This window comes from Rutidosis leptorrhynchoides, chromosome 3 (genome assembly GCF_046630445.1).
Source record: "Rutidosis leptorrhynchoides isolate AG116_Rl617_1_P2 chromosome 3, CSIRO_AGI_Rlap_v1, whole genome shotgun sequence".
NCBI lineage: Eukaryota > Viridiplantae > Streptophyta > Magnoliopsida > Asterales > Asteraceae > Rutidosis > Rutidosis leptorrhynchoides.
The window spans coordinates 491,911,333-491,929,349 of NC_092335.1; the positions used below are offsets into that span (position 1 = coordinate 491,911,333).

General features: G+C 32.6%; 2 protein-coding genes and 1 long non-coding RNA gene across 6 annotated transcripts; 1 reads left to right on the forward strand and 2 right to left on the reverse strand.

Annotated features, from left to right (window-relative positions):
- Positions 1-1,284: 1,284 nt before the first annotated feature.
- Positions 1,285-5,158, forward strand: LOC139898186 (uncharacterized). Its single transcript, XM_071880912.1, has 5 exons — positions 1,285-1,372; positions 2,517-2,853; positions 3,255-3,359; positions 3,760-3,807; positions 4,702-5,158. Exons 2-5 carry the CDS (start codon positions 2,590-2,592, stop codon positions 4,939-4,941), a joined length of 657 nt encoding a protein of 218 aa, XP_071737013.1. The 5' UTR covers positions 1,285-1,372; positions 2,517-2,589; the 3' UTR covers positions 4,942-5,158.
- A 4,575-nt stretch (positions 5,159-9,733) lies between these two features.
- LOC139898188 (uncharacterized) lies at positions 9,734-12,556 on the reverse strand. Of its 2 annotated transcripts, XM_071880913.1 has the most exons (7): positions 12,421-12,556; positions 11,989-12,100; positions 11,700-11,813; positions 10,941-11,219; positions 10,730-10,843; positions 10,312-10,384; positions 9,734-10,082 (listed from the first exon to the last, which is right to left on the reverse strand). In XM_071880913.1, the coding sequence occupies exons 2-7, from the start codon at positions 12,049-12,051 to the stop codon at positions 10,045-10,047; spliced, it is 681 nt and encodes a 226-aa protein (XP_071737014.1). In that variant the 5' UTR covers positions 12,052-12,100; positions 12,421-12,556; the 3' UTR covers positions 9,734-10,044. The 2 variants fall into 2 exon arrangements, with proteins under 2 accessions (XP_071737014.1, XP_071737015.1); XM_071880914.1 differs by lacking the exon at positions 11,700-11,813.
- A 366-nt stretch (positions 12,557-12,922) lies between these two features.
- On the reverse strand, positions 12,923-15,378 carry LOC139898189 (uncharacterized). Of its 3 annotated transcripts, none has more exons than XR_011776910.1 (7): positions 14,940-15,378; positions 14,768-14,829; positions 14,574-14,660; positions 14,364-14,439; positions 13,639-13,706; positions 13,407-13,464; positions 12,923-13,158 (listed from the first exon to the last, which is right to left on the reverse strand). It is a non-coding gene; the product is annotated as an uncharacterized lncRNA (long non-coding RNA). The 3 variants fall into 3 exon arrangements; XR_011776909.1 differs by having other exon boundaries at positions 13,407-13,480; XR_011776908.1 differs by having other exon boundaries at positions 13,407-13,484.
- Between the last annotated feature and the right edge of the window lie 2,639 nt (positions 15,379-18,017).

The following is an 18,017-nucleotide window of genomic DNA, read 5'->3' on the forward strand; positions in this document are numbered from 1 at the left end:
TCAAACACATACATGATTTGGTTATTGCTGACTTAGGTGATAAAATTTGTTCGAGATGAGAATTATGGGTGTCGAAAATCTCTGATGTCGATGTTTTAAATCGGGTTTTATTTCGTAAATTTGATCAACGTTTACTTGAGACCACTAATCGCTTCGTAGTTTCTAGTGGAACGTTGGTGGGTAATGAGCTAGAGCATTCTGTGGGAGATGTTTCGACCAAAAATCATGTTGTTTTGGAGTATCCTGCACACATCGACGTAGTTAATAAGAAATTAAAAGGCCCATGTGATGAGGTCGTTGTTTTTTCATCGGTTGCTCCTGTCGATTCTCCTTCAGTTGACTTGAATGCTCCCTTTATCGATCAGGTGGATCCTACTGTTTTTAATTCAAGTTTGAAGTTTGGCAACATTGGTGAGGTTACCCTTGATGACTCATCCATACAGGCTCACGTAGTTCATGATGTGGTCGATAATTGTGTTGGTGCTCCTTCTGTTGAACCCGTTCCTTCTACTTCTGCTTCTGCTTCACTTGGTGAAAACAATGTTATATTTCTTCCATTGGATTCTAGTAAAAAGCTAGGCAAGAACAAGGCGAAGAAGGTTAAGGATTCGTATATGCTTAGGGATGAAGAGGAATTGGACAGGTCGATTGATGATGTTAAGGAGTTCGTGCTTCAGAATGAAGAAGATCTTGTAGATTCCGATAACAAAGGTCCCGAGTTATTAGAAGTGGATCGGAACCTCGATTTTTTCGAAAGTCTTGAGAAGGAAGGCTCTCTTCCTACTCCCGTACCGGGTGTTAAGATTGGTAACGCTTCGACAAAGGTATCATCATATGCGATTGAAAATCGGGGAGGCAAGAAATTTAATCGTTTGAAGGTTGATGGTGTGGTTGTTAAGCCGATCATAAAGACTCGGAAAGGTAAAGGTAAAGGTAAAGCGGTTGTCGGGTAGTTTTTTGAGCGGATTTGATTCGTTTCTATGTTAGTAGTTTTTGGTTAGATTTGGATTTTGTATTGGTTGTGCTTATTGATTGTATTCCGTGTGCGTTTTAGTGTTACGGTTGCTTAAGGTTCGGGCTTAGTTAGCTTAGACTCTTTGTTTAACGTTAGGGAACGTTTATTGTTTCCGAGCCTTGGTTTGCTTTATCATCGATTGTACAGTTGTTCGTCTTTATCATCGATTGATGAAAAGACTTTGTTAAATGTTATCGTTATTTTAAGAGGGGGGGGGGATCTATTCTCATCTAATAAAAACTTTTAATATTTTACTTTTGCTTAATTGTTTCTTCTACAACATAATAATAATAATACAGAAAGATAAGACCGGTGGGTTGTACCAATTTCGGTGCTTTCTCCGCACCAAATTTTCAGGTAATCACAATTCTCATTTCTTTCTTCTTTAATTTGTTCTTAATCACTTTTATTTGTTCATTTATTTTCTCTTCAATTGTTATTATTATAGTTATGATTTGATCCGATTGATCAATTTTCACATCAGTTTGCCAGATTTTCAGTTTGACTTTGATTACATACACAATAATCACTTTAATCGGGTTCCTAAATTTCGATTCTTCGTACAAATTATATATATATAGTTATATACCAGTGACTTTTTCACTTTTAATATATCAATTCGTTGTAACCAGTGGTATGTGATTCTTTGTCGTTCAAAAGAAATAAAAGTTGAATATTTTGAATCCAAACATTAATAAAAACTTGGGTTAAGTATGTGATAAAGTATTAAACTTTGCACAAAATTATATTCTTTGTATAAAACGGTGAAAGTTTAGTGGAATTGGGTATTGTTGTTGTTGTTGTATAAAACGGTGAAAGTTTTCCATTGTATATAAACTGTTAATTAAATTTATCAAAATGATCAATGAAACTGTAAATGGTTGCTATTATATTTATGTTTGACCTTGAAATCTCTAGTTATGACTCAAGTTCAATCCCACTACACTTTCGGGCCTTGCCTTTAAAAAAGAAAAAAGACTGATCAATGAAAGTAGCCGAACATGAAATTTTTTTCACCGGGGGCGAATTTTTTTTAAAAGCGTATCAACTTTGTTTCCGCAAAATATGGAGACTTTTGTGCAAAATAATGAGGCAAAAAAAAAAAAAAAATCACTGGAGGCAAAATAAAAAAATCCAAAATTTTTGTACTAAAAAGTACAAACTGACTGGGGGCGGGTGCCCCACTTGTCCCTTACTAGTTTTGCCAATGATTAATGATATTTTCGTCAGGTAAATGGTTATGTGGCGTCAATATAAGCTATCACATCATCATAAACGGTGTCATGAAACCGGTTTAAAACTTAAGGGTCAGATGCATATGATTGAAAGTGATATGTACGAGAGAAAAAAAATCATGTTGGACTTGTAAAATCGAATTTTGGCCCTAAAATTACAGGAAAAAAGAATATTGATTGCATACTCTGAATTTGTGGCTATGTAGCTTGGTAGTATTGGTGTATTGGAAATCTTTATCGACTAATAACTAATCATTTTCTTGTAGGTGAATATTTACTAGTTGACATTAAGAATAGTGTTTATTCTTTAATTGTATAAATAAATCAAAGTGTTAGTAAATGGGGTCGGAAGGGCCTTCAGGAGTAACGTTTCACGTGACGGGGTTTAAGAAATTTCATGGAGTTTCAGATAATCCAACGGAGACAATTGTTAGTAATTTGGAAGAATATTTGAAAAGGAACAGTTCGTCTAAAGGGGTGAATATCGGTAGTTGCACAATTCTTGAAACTGCGGGCCAAGGTGGTCTTGTTCCTTTGTATCAGACGTTACATTCTGCAGTGAGCAAGGAAAATCAACAATCGAATTTCTCAAAAGTTATTTTGGTCAGTTGGTTTATCTTTTTAATGAAAGTATTGTTGTTGATACGGGCAGAAATGGGCTGGGATGGATTGGGTTGACCCGAAACATTATATGCAATATTATAATCTCTAGAAATAATCAGTTGGTTTAGCTTGATATATGATGTTATACAGTAAGAATGTTTAGACTGAAGGGGAATCAATTTTTCTTTTTATTCTTTTTTTATTTTATTTTATTATTATTTTTTAATTTTTTTTTAAAGTGAAGGGGAATCAATTTGATGAAACTTTAGCACGAATGCACGATCATATGCTTATTTTTATAATTATGGCTATGGCTATTGTGTGTGACATATGATGTAATATGTAAGAAAAAATGAACATAAAATTCCAATTTTTGAACTTATTTTACATTTAAATTTCAGTTGCATTTTGGAGTTAATAGTGGGGCCTCGAGATTTGCTATTGAGCATCAGGCAGTAAATGAAGCAACTTTTCGATGTCCTGACGAGATGGGATGGAAGCCTCAGGTGATATTTGTTCGTTAATATCATTTTATTATTCTCTAAAACTTTGAAGATAGGTGCTCAGATGGATTGGGTTTTTGGGTCAAAGCGGGTTTTGGGTATAACGGGTAAACTTCAATACTGGTTAAAATAGACCAGAATGATCGACCAGCAAACACTTTTATTATTTTCTTTATCTGATTATATTACATATCATCACAAAAAGTATTTTTTTTACATTCCAATATAATCGATTTTGATTAAGATTTGTGAAGTTTTATACCCTTCAAATGCACTTCATACAACTAAATGACCTGTCAGATAATAAAATATCGACCCACTTACCCGTAAGTAAGTCAAATGTGCTGCCTATATTATTTTCTGCTATTATTAACTCCTCTGTAATTCCATTCTTTTACTGCAGAAAGTTCCTATAATACCTGCAGATGGTGGAGTTTCAAAAGTACGAAAGGTATAATCACATCAAATTTCACATACTCTGTCATCCTTCTAGTTTTAATTTTACTGTCTCATTTGAACGCTTTATCAATTTCAAAGTCACGTTTCTCATTTTATGTATACCTATGCATTACGCACTAGTTTTTTTACTGTAAAATACATACAACATATGGATAGAAATCCAATCGAACTGTGAAATCTCATCTCACATATAAGCCTAGCTATAATGTTTGGGTAAAGTTACATGAGCAACTTTGACTAGTTTAGCCAATAGAGGGAAAAACTTAGCACAAGTCACACTGGCACAATGTGAGTTTATTTTTTTCTTTTGAAGGGTCCAACATGTTAGTTTTAGAAGGGGTTGTTTACTTTTTTCTGAATTTGCATATGTTTCCATTTGCCTCTGTCTAATTCTATGTCTCTTAGAAACAGACTAATTTTTATATCAAGTGGCAGATTAAATGATAAAGAAACAACAATTTCATTTACTAACTTAAGAGATGTACCAAAACAAAAACAGATCATTAAGTGGAATGTAAACAGGTTAGCCTAGTTGGAAATGTGTCGAACAAGTTAAAAGATTCATCTTTGGACATGATCAAGTGTAAAACTTTATCTTAGTACGTTAGTAGGAAATGGGTCAAACAAGTTAGGTGATTCAGCCATGACATAATCGAGCGTGTGGCAACATCCTAAACCGTTGTAATCAAAATTGGGCCTTCATTAAAATACCATACGGAGTATTTCTTTTATCACCCCGACCCGAAGCTTTTTGAACAATTATTCGAACAGCCCAACGCACTTGACCCGTGCATTACCCAACCCGCATGACTCACCACATTTTCTTATTATATATTCTCTTTAAACTTGACTATCTATGATAATAAATTGCTATTTGTGGATGCAGACATGTCTTCCTGTAGATGAGATGACGAAATCCTTAGCAAAGATGGGATACGATGTGGTAACCTCAGATGATGCCGGACGATTTGTGTGCAATTACGTTTATTATCATTCACTAAGATTTGCAGAGCAAAATGGAATAAAATCTGTGTTTGTACATGTGCCGCTCTTTCAAACGATCGATGAGGATACGCAAATGCGGTTCGCAGCTTCTTTATTGGAGGTACTTGCTTCTTTATATTAACTAGATTAGACTACTGTTGTGTTGTCTATCTGCTTGTTGTTCATGTATTTATTCATCCTTAATTTGAAATAATTTTTATTTCCTCTTTGTTATCATGTTGGTATGTCCAAAAAGGTTTTCTGTTTTATTTTAATAATAATCTGGTTACATTGTATTCTGTTGGACTTGTTTGTGTTTTATTTTATGTAATCAGAAGCTGTGAATATTTGATTTGATAGTTTGTTGTATCTATATGTTTGTGTGTACTGTTTAGTGGTTATTGGTGTTGTACACCTTTTTCATGTTGGATAACTTTTTTATTATTTTAAATTCTGGTTGTTCTTGGAATTATAAAAAGGAGACTTACACCCTCAAAGTAAAGTGTGCGTATACATAGAGATATATATTCAGTTAATCACATTGAACCTTTCTTTGTAACCAGTTTAGAGTTTGTCTCAGATATCTGGATAGTTGACTAGTTGTAAACTGTATTCAACAAAGTTATTGATTCCGCTTTAATTAACTTTGCAATTGCAATTATTTGAATAGTAATTAATTAATGAATTACGTTGAAATTTATTTATGTTCTCATTTTAACCAAGTATATATATTATATATAATATCGAAAATATTGTATTTATCCTCCTACAATAAATTTGTTAGTTTGGGACGAACAAAAACCTGGAGTAACTTAGATGTAAATATGGTACAAGTTTAATCTCGAGAATCTGTGTGGATCGTGATTATTTTGATCCTACAATGACTGGGTTTACGAAAATTCACTCCGGTATAAAACTCGGTATAAAACGCAGACGATTCTTGTCTTGAAATCAAAATCAGGATTCAATGTAGCTATGTATGGACGGGTCATGATTCTTTTGCTAATCGTTTTAATCGTCTCTATCATTTGGAAGTTAATAAACACCACACGATCGCTGATAAATTGGTTACAGGGTCATGGGGTTGGACTTGGAATCGTCCAGATTTATCCGGTAGGAATGTCTCTTCTCTTCAGGCTATTCTAGAAGAACTCAGTAATGTTCGGTTGTCGGAGGACGAGGACAAATGGTCCTGTTCGATTTCAGCAGATTCTGTTTTCTCAGTGAAGGGTGCGAGGGTTCATATGGATCGAGTTATCTTACCTTCTTCCAATATTCCAACGATTTGGAACAAAATTATACCCAGGAAGGTAAATATTTTCTTGTGGCGCTTTATTCATGATTATCTCCCTCTTCGTTGGAATCTTTCCACAAGGGGATTAGATATCAATTCTATTATTTGTCCCGTGTGCAATAATGGTGTCGAAGATCGCTTGCATTTGTTCTTTGGGTGTTCTTTTGCTTTGGATGTTTGGCGTAAAATTAATTTATGGACCGATTGTAACATGCCTCATTTCAATTCTTGGGAAGACTTCAAAGGTTGGATCGACGATGAAAATTTGGCCCCCAATTCTAGAATCAGACTTGAGACTATTGTTACTACACTCTTATGGGTCTTGTGGCGTTTCCGGAACGGGATAGTTTTTAATGAACTTTTGTGTAATCGAGCTAACTTAGTTGATGTAATCTTTTTGTATTCTTTTAGATGGCTTAAATATAGAGGTCATAGAGTGTCTAATTGGCACTCATGGCGTCTATTCCCGTTGTAATTTCTCCTTTAGCGTCTTGCTAAGGAGCGTTTTTTATATATTCCTTTTTGGCCGTTAAAAAAAAAAATGTAGCTATGTATGTGTTTTCTTGCTTGTTGATATACATATATAAAAAAATGCCACCAAACACAGCGAAAACAATTTTTATTACACTCTTGTCAACGGTACCAGAATTTGGGTGTTGCCCTTTAGACCGAACAACGGGCACGACCTTTTGACTCTCACAATTTAAATATACTAGTAAGTTAGATTGCGTTCGATAAAATTGATAAAAAGTTAAATGTACAGTTTGAACTAGATACTAAATGATAAAACCCGTTTAATAATCAAATGTACACAATGAATGATGTTAAATTACTATATTAACATTTTTCATGAATAACTAAGAATATAAAATTATTTGATTCGCTCTAAAAGCATTCGGCAAGACTTATTGAGTCGACAGCAAGCGTCGATTTATTGGCGACTTGACTAACTCTTAGATCCTATATTAAATTTCAGACATAATTAAAACTCACGAAAATTTGATTTTACCATTTTCATGGTGTTAATTTTATTTTATTTTTTAAAAAAAATCCTACTTATTGGTCGGAGGTTCATTCGGAATCAATCTCTCTATCCGTCGAATAGAGAGATTGATGACTTTCTCTACTTTTGAGAGTGTTTTCACTCTGGGCGGGTGCAGAAATGACTTGTCTTTATTCTCGGATAGGAGAAGGATTATCTATATCTCACATCCCCATACACCGCTTATATGGTATTGGGTTTTCTTGTTGTTGTAATTATTTGATAAGTGTTAATGTGTTATACAAATCAAATCATTTAACATATGTCCATGTACGCTAAAATATAAAACACCCATCAGCATAAAAAAAAACTTGTTTTTGAACATAAATTTCAATTGTGCGTATTCTCAAGTATAACATTTATGGAAAGTCACCTTCACTTGGGAAAATGATATAAAAACTGCCCTAATGTGGGACAAACCAACGACAAACTGCCATAGAGATCATCCACGTCACTCAACCAATTTTTAAGAATACAATAAAATATTTGTAATACAGATTTCATTTAACTTGTCACACTTTATGTATATTATTACTAAACTTTTTGAAAAAATCAAAATATATGGCCATGATGGGCTTTGCCTAACCTCAAATGAAGAAACCGATAGTACCTTGCTACCTTAATGACATCGAACATAAATCTAAACACTTCTTGTCATACTTAATAAGTAGAGATCGATCGAAGTAAATGTAGTGATGACATTTCGAATGCAAAAATTAGGTTGGAAGTACATAATAACTTAAACATTTTATCTCGGTGTATACTTCGCGAAAAACCTCATTGACCATTCGAGATTACATTGAAAAAAGATGGAGGTGAATTATGTACAAAGATACAAATTAAGCACATTACATCATGGTTGAGATTTGAAGAATGCATCAATTTGGTGAAGGCAATGCAAGAGCATGATGATGAGGAGGGTGAGTCGAGTTGACCAAAATTGACCAAAGTACATGCACATCTTCATATGGACATGACTTCACATCCTCATATAGTATGTATATCCCTCTACCTGTGAAATCAATATAACCATGTTTCATTGACTAATAAAGATCAAGATCCACTTAAAGATTAGGATAAGTTATCTAAATGCAGCCTTTGGGGGTATCATTAACACGCATAAAGAGTGTTGTACATAATCATTAATTTCTCAATGACAGTTCCAAAGGTTGTATTTAGAAAATTCAAGATAGAATGAAATCATGAATCCAAATATGATAAAAAAAAAAAAAAAAAAAAAAAAAAAAAAAAAAAAAGATTGTAAGAAAAACGTGGCTAACCAAATCAAAACATGCTAGTAATGAAGAAACTAACAATAAAAAACTGACGTTAAACAAAAATGTAATGAAATTTAATCACAAGGTGACTTTGTTAACTTAACGATATACTTGAATACTTTAATGGATAATAATAATAAAAAAAGGTCAAGAAACTAACGACGAAAACTAGAATGAGAGTTGATTACGAGAACATACTCTTGTGATGGGCAGTGTGGAGCTTAACCCATAGTTTCTTGAGTGGACGAAAGAGGGATTGAAGCCACCCCATTTGAAGAAAAAAAGAGATAAAACCAAATGTTGAAGTTAAGGTTGGTGAATTCAAGAGGGCACCTAAGAAGGGTTGAGCTGAGGTTGCTTAAACATGGGTGAATCAATCAATTTTATATATTACTTAGAAAAATGCAATACTCATTTGCATTTCCCTTGAAGGCCAATCATACACTTTTTCTTATAGGTGTAGTGTCACTGTTATTTTGAATACACTTTTTCACTTTCTAGTAGAAGAACCCATCTTACCAATTACCTTTTCCTTTTACACTTCCCTTAACCCTTCTATCTTTTCAAAACAACATAATAATTTTGGTATTATGTTTTATAGGTTTGTAAACTATATTTACCAAATAAAACGATTGAACGTTTTTATTTTTATCACAAGTATATATTGAGGTGGACAGGAGAGAGGGTAGTTAATGAAAATTACCGATCAATTTCAGTAGTATTGTTGTTTAAAGAGGATGAACATGAGGTTGATTCTGTCTAATGTTTGATATTTGATAATCTAGAAATGTTGAAGATCACAGACTACGCAATAATACATTGAGAAATTTCATACAACGCTTTTTAAATTTTCATCAAATTCAATTTATGGTGACGTTCCCTAACTTTTTGTACTATCACAAAAAGCGGGAGAACATCACCGTGAACTCTCACAAAAGTGAGAGAACGACACTCGTGAACTCTAACAAAAAGCGGGAGAACAGCACCGCGAACTCACAAACTTGAGAGAACGACACGTGAACTCTAAGTGGGAGAACGACAACAATTGAGTTCGTTCACATTCACTAGCATTTGCATTCGCTCTGTGTGAGTGCAAACTTGTTCAAAGCCAAGTAAAGAGGTACACGAATAACATCTTGGCCACTGAGGAAGCATACTACTTCTCACGAAAAAAGTTCGAACGCTTGAGAACGATTGGTGTAAAATGCAATTTAAAAAAATGGCGTTGTCGTTGTAAAAGTTTTATAAAAAGTGTATTTTAATCAAGTCCCTAACAATAATAATCTATTTAATACAAGTAAACAAATGACACAAGCTAACGATTTAGAAAGCTAACATCTGTTGCTACTTGATAGCCTCAAACGATATGGATCATTAACCCTGACAAACCGAAGATAATACTTTACTGCTCTAGAGATAAAATCATGGCTAAAGTACTCAATGCCCACATGATATGTAAACTATTCAACAACAAAGATCTGAATGTGTTCAGAGCATAAATACAATATTAATGAATTTACCATCTAGCAGATGAAGGCCAAGGTTTTTCATTTGAGATACTTTAATCTAAAACTGGCGAGTCGTAAAGCACATTGTTGGTGTCTTGTTCCAGCATCATATAGATCATGGTTATCATCCAATCATGGTCCGTTTTCTACCTCGTAGTCTCACTGTCACAAGTTTATAAGCAATTTCATAAACAATATACAAAATAACTCTTATGCTAATATGACCCAAATTTAAATACAAGAGTTGATACCCAGTTAGTTTAGCAAGTGCATTATAAGCTAAGAGATCACTGGATTGAAACTTCCACGCGCGCGCGCGCACACACACACACACACACACAAAAACTGCATAATGTGAAAGAATAAGTGAAATAAGATTATACGGTTATACCTTGACCGAGTTTGTTAAATGTGGATGACCATTGCTTTGAAGACTTCTTATATGCCGCAAGTATCTTATCCATCTGTTCAAGAACATAAAACAACGGTTACGCTAAATTATGGGGTAATGTGTATCTTCGTAAGTTATGGATTATTAGGATGCGTGTTTTGATCGTGATTATAGCGACTTGGAAAAAAGAATCAACCAATCATTTGATTAAAGTTAATAAAAAAGTGATTATACATTTATGTCAATGATCACTCGTCCTACACAAATTTCTTACTTGCATAATGTGTAAAAACAAATATCTACTCGAACACTTAAAACTGAGTATCGGGATCTTATATCAACTCAATTTTGATGCACATCTGAAAACAATCTTAGTGCAATTTAGATAAAATAAAGTACTACATAGTAACTGACTTACCACATTTCCACATGAAGAATGCATCGAGAGCAATGCGCGTTCCAGTACATACAAATCAACAGCTTTGTCTTCTGGAAGGGTTGATATGAAGCCCAAACCAAAATCGATCAACACCTGTTTAAATAAAGAAAAAGAGACTATTAACCCTATATTCAAACTTTAAAAAAAAAAAAAAAAAGATGGATAACGAAATTGAACAAAGTTCAAGTACCAGCTGGTTGTTACTACTACGCCATAACATATTTGATGTGGTCAAGTCCCCGTGAATGACTCCACCATCATGTAATTTCCCGATGACATCACCAATCTGCAACGCAATGTCATCCATCTTTTCTTCAACAACTCCATGCAATCCAAATTCAAGAAATATATCTTTGATTGACGGACCTTCAACATACTCAAAAGTTAGTGTATGTGATTTCGGGTCTACCGCGTAAAGCACGGGAGTAGTAACTCCAAGCCGTCTAGCCTTTGTCATACACCTAGCCTCCTGTGCATTGTGAAAACATAAATAAATAAAAATATCATAACAACCAGGTAACGTCTTTTTGAACATTATAAGTATAGGTGGCAAGATGGGTAGTGTGGGAACTGATCAAAATACATTTGAGTTGAAACGGGTCAATTCTTAGTAGGGTCAAATGGAGTCAGGTTAGGTTGACCAGCAAAAATGATCAGTCTATATAAGATAGTGATTATAACTTTTAAGAAGGTATTACGTTAAGGAATGTTATCACAATTACAATCTAAACATTTTGAGTAATGTTTAGGCAGATTATGTGCATCAAAAAAGAGTTCAAGCAATTTCAGATCGTTTGACATGTGCTGCCCATTCCCTGTTTACCGAAAGTAATCATCTGACATGTTTTTAAAATAAAACAGCCGAATCGACCACTTCTGAAGTTAATCGGTCAAAAATGCATCCTATAATATAAAATTAAAAATAACAATCATCAATCAGACAACAAACCCCATTTAACCGCTTGATTGTGAGCTTTGCATCTAAAGTCGGGTGCCTGTACTTCTTCGAGAATCGTTCCTTGATAATCGACTTCCTTCCACAAAATGTTGACTCAAAAACTCTCTAACACACATCAATCAACAAAAAAGGAGAAAATGATTATATATAAGCATATAAGTGTCTCAACAATATCATATACAGGTGGTAAAATTAATTACAAATCCAACGACGCGCTACAATAACTATACTACTTAACACCGCAAAGCATTATGAGATAACAATTAACAAATAAACTCACAGCTTCAGCTCCTTGCTTTATCAGAATCAAAGAGCCGCCTTTGCTGTTTGAATCAGTATCCATATTTCTTTAACTTGCAATTACTTGAGTTTTGCTTCAGCTAAATGCAGTTCTAAATTCAAAAAATATAGATACAAACCATTACACATATCATAATAATCAGACTGTACTACTACTGCACCATCACTATATACTGATTTGCACTTCAAATTGCATCGAAGCTTATAGAGTTAGTTGCTCTTTACAATGTAAGATATAATTCTCTCTTGGTAATTTCATCGAACAGGTTGTTTGCATTACAAAACTTGAAGTATGTTAATAAAAAGATATAATAGACAGCCTACATAATAATATGATGCTTTATGCAGCTTGCAATTACTAATGAAAGAGTATGAAACCTGGAATCGATAAAACCCTAGAAAAGTAGCGTACCTTATGAGGGCGTGCAAACGGGCAAGACGGCTGAGGGATTTATATTTTTGAGTTTCTTTTGGCTGTTTTTTATTTTTATTTTTTTATTTTTTTTTCTAATCGGGGGTAGTAAAGGGTTAATGATCCGTATAGTCTATCTAATCTAAGAGGAGATGATAGGCGGAGACTAAATATTTATCCACGCACACTTAATTATTAATTTAGTGTCATTTTCTTACTTACGATAATGGAAGTGTAACTTCTTAGATAAATTTAAGGATATATTTGTATGCTTTATGATAAAAAATGTGTATAAATCAAAAGTTAGTGTGTGAGTATCACCTCTCATACTCTAAGGCTATCAAGATATGGTAAATTGTTTTATTTTTGTGTGAAAATTGTTGCAGACGTGTACTTTGAGAAAATACTAGTTTAAAGACCCGTGAAATCAGGGGTTGATAAAAGAAATATATAAAAGGGGATTTTAAAATAAAGACATACATTATCATTAAATCGTTTGTGTTTACTACTACAAAAGAATGTTCAACACAAAAGACTTAACTAACAGTCAACATGAAAGAAGGTAGATAAACAATTGTATATACTTATTTTATAACTTGAGCAAACTGCTGCTTGACATCAGTTGAAACAAACTGCTTGACTAAATGTTCCATCATTTTATCATCACCCAAGCCATCAACACCACCTGATTTATAACCCGCTATAGATTTCAAATCCTTGATGGTCTCCTTGGTCCATCTATCCACATAAAAACAATAAAGCATTTTTAGTACGAAAAAAATATTGAGTACTTTCCAGTTTTCAATGCCAAAAATCGTATATATTCTGCGCAAATATATAGTATAAGTAGTATGTAAAAGAAGATGATAATGACTCAATAAGTATGATAGCAAAATAAGTTGGTCCCAAGTACAACAACGTTAATAGTACTACAATAAAATAAAATGACATTATTTTTATCAATAATATCGAGAAGCCGAATATACCTTGCCTTAGCATCAAAGATTCTTGACTTGGGAGCGTGTAGTTTGGTCTAGATAAGTTCTGCAACTACAAACACCTAGCTTTATGCATACATCAACATTAAGCCCACAAATATAAGAAATTTTAAACACATAATGACCCATGAATAACAAACTCAAATCAATGACATGTAGTGCAAAATTAAGTTTCAAATGTGCAATGTAAGGGAGTAAAACAGATGATAAGAACTCATACCTTCTATCAACACATGCACTCTTTAATAAGGGGGTAACTCAGAGTTCTTTTATAATATCTGCTCCAAACTGTAATGTAAGTTTAAAAAAAAAATATAATTATTTTTACTATTTTCTTAAAATATTAAAACACCATGGTTGCATAAAAGCAATATAAGCAACAATAAAGAAGAATGTGCAAACGGCCAAGTTTTTGAAACCACGACAAAGCATGAAACCTTATTAATACTTGCATGATGACGAAATCCAATCTCGTATTTGAACCATAATAGAAAACTTCGAAAATCACTTTTTTAAGCATGTCCATAACAGCAGAAACAATAAAAAAAAAAAAAAATGAAGATATATTATACATAGAATAGTTAATCACAAAATGACCTTCTAAATGACAATATAGGCATCCATATAAACTCTAACTTTATATACTTGTATTTGTATATAATACACATTAACTTCAAGGTGTTTTGTAACAAAGTGTCAAAGTGTTCTCAATCTTCGGATGAGTATGCTTCTTGTTGTAAATTGATAACATAACTAACAACAAACCAATTTCAACCAAAATGAGAGCTGCCAACTTATAAGATGTCTTTTTTACGCAAGTCAAGTACTAAAGATTTTTCTTAGATAATGAATGTTCATGACAAAATATTCATGAGATAATATTGAGACATTTAAACCAATTTACCAACAAACCACCCCCAAAGAGAATCTTCCTAAAATAAGTACCTGACTTGTAATTGCCACTGTCATATGGCAGAACTCCTTTTGCAAAATGGATTTGTGAAGTGAACTCTCAGGCTTTCTACGCAAAGTTTTCCAACACTATTAAAGTAAAATCTAAATAGATAGACGACTCGGTGCAATGTGGTTAAAATTAAAGGTAGGCTGAAAAAAGTAAATAGAATAATGAACACATTTGGATAGGTATTAACTTACTTTAACGTATACTGCACTATATGCTTCAATTCTGCAAAAATTAAAAAACCAAAATCCAATAGATTATCATATGCTAACACCATTGACCTGCAAGTTGAAAAATTAAGGTGTATGAAAAACCAAGTTTAGGAACAACCCATATAAGTACCACTAATACAGTTAAGAACATATATAATTTCAAATATGTTGCTGACCTCATGAAAACTCTCTCTTCTGCCACTCCTCGAGAAACATTGCAATATACTGTGAAATAAAACTGACAGAGAAAAATACCATTTTAAAACCGAATTTTATTCTATCCATCATTTAACAGTCATGCCATAACTTTAGATAAATGTTTAGATACTAAAACATAGTAGATCATACCTCAGGATGCGATTAGTTGCTATAGGTTCATCTCTCAACCGCACAATTATTACCACCCACGAGTTGAATCTCTTTCGGTCATTTCATCAAACACCATGCGTGCGTTCAAACCCACGAGTTTACCTTTTTTATAATACATTTTTTTTTCTCGAACTAACGAAAGGTATATAGAAGATGGAGGCAGGAACAACTTTGTTTTGACTTAATAGGTGGCTGAAAGAGAATGTAGACTTAAGGTTTTGTTATACTTCCTTATCGTTCAGCAAACATTGTGTACAACCGTAATTGTCTTCTACAACCTAATCAAATTAATTGTGAATCAGTTTGCAAAGTTTCCTTATGTGATTGTTTGGTAATCGTTCCTTAACCTGGAGAGATGAAGAGTTAGAAACACAATAATCGGGGATGAGAGAGGTGAGGGGTTCTTTCAATCTGGGGGAAAATTCTTTGGATAAATATTAAGCCGTGGATGAGGGCGGAGGCGTGTTTAAGTACATTTTTTTTAATTGTAAAATAATTATGTTTATGACATCATTAAGGGCTCTCATAATTTTTCTTTATTTTATTTTATTTTTTTATTGAATGAAATAGTCTCATTTATGACATCATCATGTTAGAATTTTAATAGAAACTATAGAATAGATAGATAGAAGATACTTTTGAGTTATGTGGCAAAGTATGACTAGAAATTGAGTATTTTATAATAAATATAAAAATAGAGGATGATATATCCACTCAGTAAATTGATATATTCACACGAAATACCTAATATACTCTTAAATACTCTTAAATGATGTGTTACATAATTCTTATGTTTGAATTTATTTAAGAGTATTACTGGAAAATATTGTGAAACATGATCTATCAAACATGAAATTGAAAATATATCACTACCCATAAAAATAAAGTGTTAAATATTTTATTGATATCAAAAGCCTGATTTGCCTGTTAAAATTGTAACTAACGCCACAATAGCTTCAAATTTGAAGCCCCATAACAACTCTTTAGAGAATTTTTTCGAAGTTGGATCTACGTCGGAAAATCGGGTGTTGGAATTGGGAGGTCACGGCCAGTAAGACATGGTCTAATAGTTAATACTCATCTCCGTCTTATTCTTATTACAAGTGTCCGATTTTAAAAAATCTCACTAGCTTCATTTTTTCACTAATAAGATATCCTTTTTCGCTATATCCACTTTTGATTAGTTGAAATACAAAGTGAGCGCTTAAAATGGTACGTCCCATTACAATATTTTACAATATATATACTTTCTCTGTTTCAATCTAATAGTTCGTAGACGAAAATATCATTAACGTAGTGTATTTTTTATTTATTTTACAGATTTATCACTTACCTTTTACCTAACTTATTACTTTACACATGTAAAATGAGGGTAAAAGAACTTCATCAAATTTTATTCGGATCTCTTTTTAAAACGGACTATCAAATAATTATTTAATGACCCATTAAAATTGATGTAATTAAGGCCACTACTTGATGTGAAATCAATTGCTGAACATGAATATACTATAATTAATTCAAAAATCCATCAATTCGAGCTAAATTTTATGAAGAACATTAGCGTGACGTCATGAAAAATAACTTCAGGAAAAAACAAAATTCAATCACAAATTCTTAAAATTAAACTTCAAATCTGATCATAATCGTATCTATAATACTCAATGCACCTACAGAAGCTCAAATCAATCCATAACATCAAATAATTTGCAAAATCATTGATTAATCGAATAAATTCTAAGATGTTGAACACCTTAATCATCAAAATAACTTCTCTAAATCGGGGGGGCTGTTTTTGTTTGTTTAGTGTGCATGTCATAACACAAATCTATACTACCGATTATATACAAGCCTATGGGGTCACAAACTTTAGCATTTAGACACCAATTATTATATATTGTTGTTATATAATTATAACCTATAGTTCAAAAAAGAAAGTAAAAGTATAGTTTAGTTAAATATAATTTAATTAAACAAAATGCTCAATAAGTTTTCGACCACAAAATATTATGTGTGTTTATTTTAATGGAGATAAAATAAATAAATATATGAATCTTATATTGAGTACAGTGAATTTGACAAACAATAAAGGGGATGTGACCTTTTGACTTTTTGTATTTTGGTCATTAGCTGGTTACGACTTTTGCTCCGCAAATTTCGCAATAAAGAAAGAAGTTAATTAAATGGTTTGTGGGCTAGTGCAATACAAATACATAAATATAGAAAATGATTTTCAATCATGCTATGGGTCTGTGAAGGCAGATTCATTCATCACCATAAAATTACTCTGTATATTAAAGAAATAAGGGATGCTGTCCCATGTGATTTTTAGCAAGAAACAAAAGGGATTTCTTCCTTTTCGATCAAAACATCATCGCAATAAAATTAAAGAAACCAATTTTCTTTGCGAGTATTTGAGCATTACAAAGAAGTAGATCAAAGTCGGTTGTGATTCTATTCTATTATTAAGTAATATATATATATATATATATATATATATATATATATATATATATATATATATATATATATATATATATATATATATATATATATGTGTGTGTGTGTGTGTGTGTGTGTGTGTGTGTGTGTGTGTGTGTGTGTGATATTACTTTCGGGTTATATATATATATATGGACTAGCATCCAGTTGGTGTTGGTTAACAAGCTGTGTGGATCAACCATAGAGATATTCATACTCTTTGAATATATGTTTCTACTTAGACGTGGACAATTGTTTCTACCGTTCTTGCATCGCTCGTTAAAGGTATATCTAAACTCTAAATTGTGAATTATTTACTTGACAATGATTAGTGGTGTAATTGGATCTTGTTGGGATCGTTAATCGTGTGAATGTTTTACTTGAAAGTTTATAATAAAATAAATGATGTTTATTTTAAAGTTAATAAAAGATGTTTATTTTTCATGTTCCGCTGAGTTTTTTAAAATTTAAATGTACACACGGTTTTCCATCAGTGTTATCAGAGCCGCTTTTACACCGTTTTAATTGTCGTGTGACTATTCTTTAGATTTAGCTTTGTGGTGTATTGGTGAAAGTCGA

Excerpts from the sequence above, each read along its gene's own strand:
- LOC139898186 (XM_071880912.1), top strand. The coding sequence starts at position 2,590 with ATGGGGTCGGAAGGGCCTTCAGGAGTAACGTTTCACGTGACGGGGTTT. Across the intron at positions 2,854-3,254 it reads ATTTCTCAAAAGTTATTTTG|TTGCATTTTGGAGTTAATAG; the intron begins GTCAGTTGGTTT and ends TTTAAATTTCAG. Across the intron at positions 3,360-3,759 it reads AGATGGGATGGAAGCCTCAG|AAAGTTCCTATAATACCTGC; the intron begins GTGATATTTGTT and ends CTTTTACTGCAG.
- LOC139898188 (XM_071880913.1), bottom strand. The coding sequence starts at position 12,051 with ATGGATACTGATTCAAACAGCAAAGGCGGCTCTTTGATTCTGATAAAG. Across the intron at positions 11,220-11,699 it reads CAATCAAGCGGTTAAATGGG|GAGGCTAGGTGTATGACAAA; the intron begins GTTTGTTGTCTG and ends CACAATGCACAG. Across the intron at positions 10,385-10,729 it reads ATTCTTCATGTGGAAATGTG|ATGGATAAGATACTTGCGGC; the intron begins GTAAGTCAGTTA and ends GTTCTTGAACAG.